At 69.9% G+C, this 697-nt stretch overlaps 1 protein-coding gene across 1 annotated transcript in view; it reads right to left on the minus strand.

Moving 5' to 3' along the window:
* The window catches only part of LOC104833242 (microtubule-associated serine/threonine-protein kinase 1-like), a 17724-nt gene that overhangs the window by 10086 nt on the left and 6941 nt on the right, over positions 1 to 697 (minus strand). The window contains 1 exon segment of the mRNA XM_010569820.1: positions 248 to 323. Coding sequence (XP_010568122.1) covers positions 248 to 323 — 76 coding nt within the window.

A 697-nucleotide genomic window follows, 5' to 3' on the forward strand; every position in this document is an offset into this window, starting at 1 on the left:
GCCCCGGCCCGTGGGGGGGGGGGGGGGTGTCAGCGGATCCAGGTGTCCGGGAGACCCCCATCAACGCCCCTGAGCTGGGATGGGACTCAGGCACCTGGGTACCTCCCCCCCATCAGCACCTGGATGCCTGGGTCCCCCCCAGACACCTGGATCCCCCCTCCAGATGCCCAGGTCCCCCTCCCAGATGCCCAGGTCGTCGTCCCCCCCAGTGCCTGGGTCCCTCCCCCGGACACACGAGTCCCCTTACCGGCGAGAGGAGGCGAAGGAGAAGTGGGCCGGGTTGCTGGGCGAGAAGTTGCGGGGACTGTCCAGGGGGCTGCTGCCTGCGGGGGGGGAGGGGAGCAGGGCAGGGGGAACAAGGAGGTGACATCACCACTGCTCCACCCTGACACCCCTGCCCTGCCAGGCCCCGCCCACACCAGAGGGGGGCAGGGCCAAACGGATGCAACCCACCCCAGGGGAAAAGGGGAGGCCAGGAGGGACCCCAGGGGCTGGGGGGGGCCCTCCCTGCTTTGGGGGTCCCTATAGGTACCAGGGAGGCCAGTGGGGTTATTGGGGCTGGGGGGGGGCAATGGGTCCCTTGGGGGGGTCCCAGCGTTTTGGGGGGGTCCTTGGGCAGGGCCTATCGATCCCTGGATCTTTATGGGCTCCTTTGGGGGTTTCTGGGGGGACCTGGGGGCTTCCAAGGCCTTGGGAG

The sequence above is a fragment of the Haliaeetus leucocephalus genome, unplaced genomic scaffold (genome assembly GCF_000737465.1).
Source record: "Haliaeetus leucocephalus isolate CR32 unplaced genomic scaffold, Haliaeetus_leucocephalus-4.0 Scaffold274, whole genome shotgun sequence".
Classification (NCBI taxonomy): domain Eukaryota; kingdom Metazoa; phylum Chordata; class Aves; order Accipitriformes; family Accipitridae; genus Haliaeetus; species Haliaeetus leucocephalus.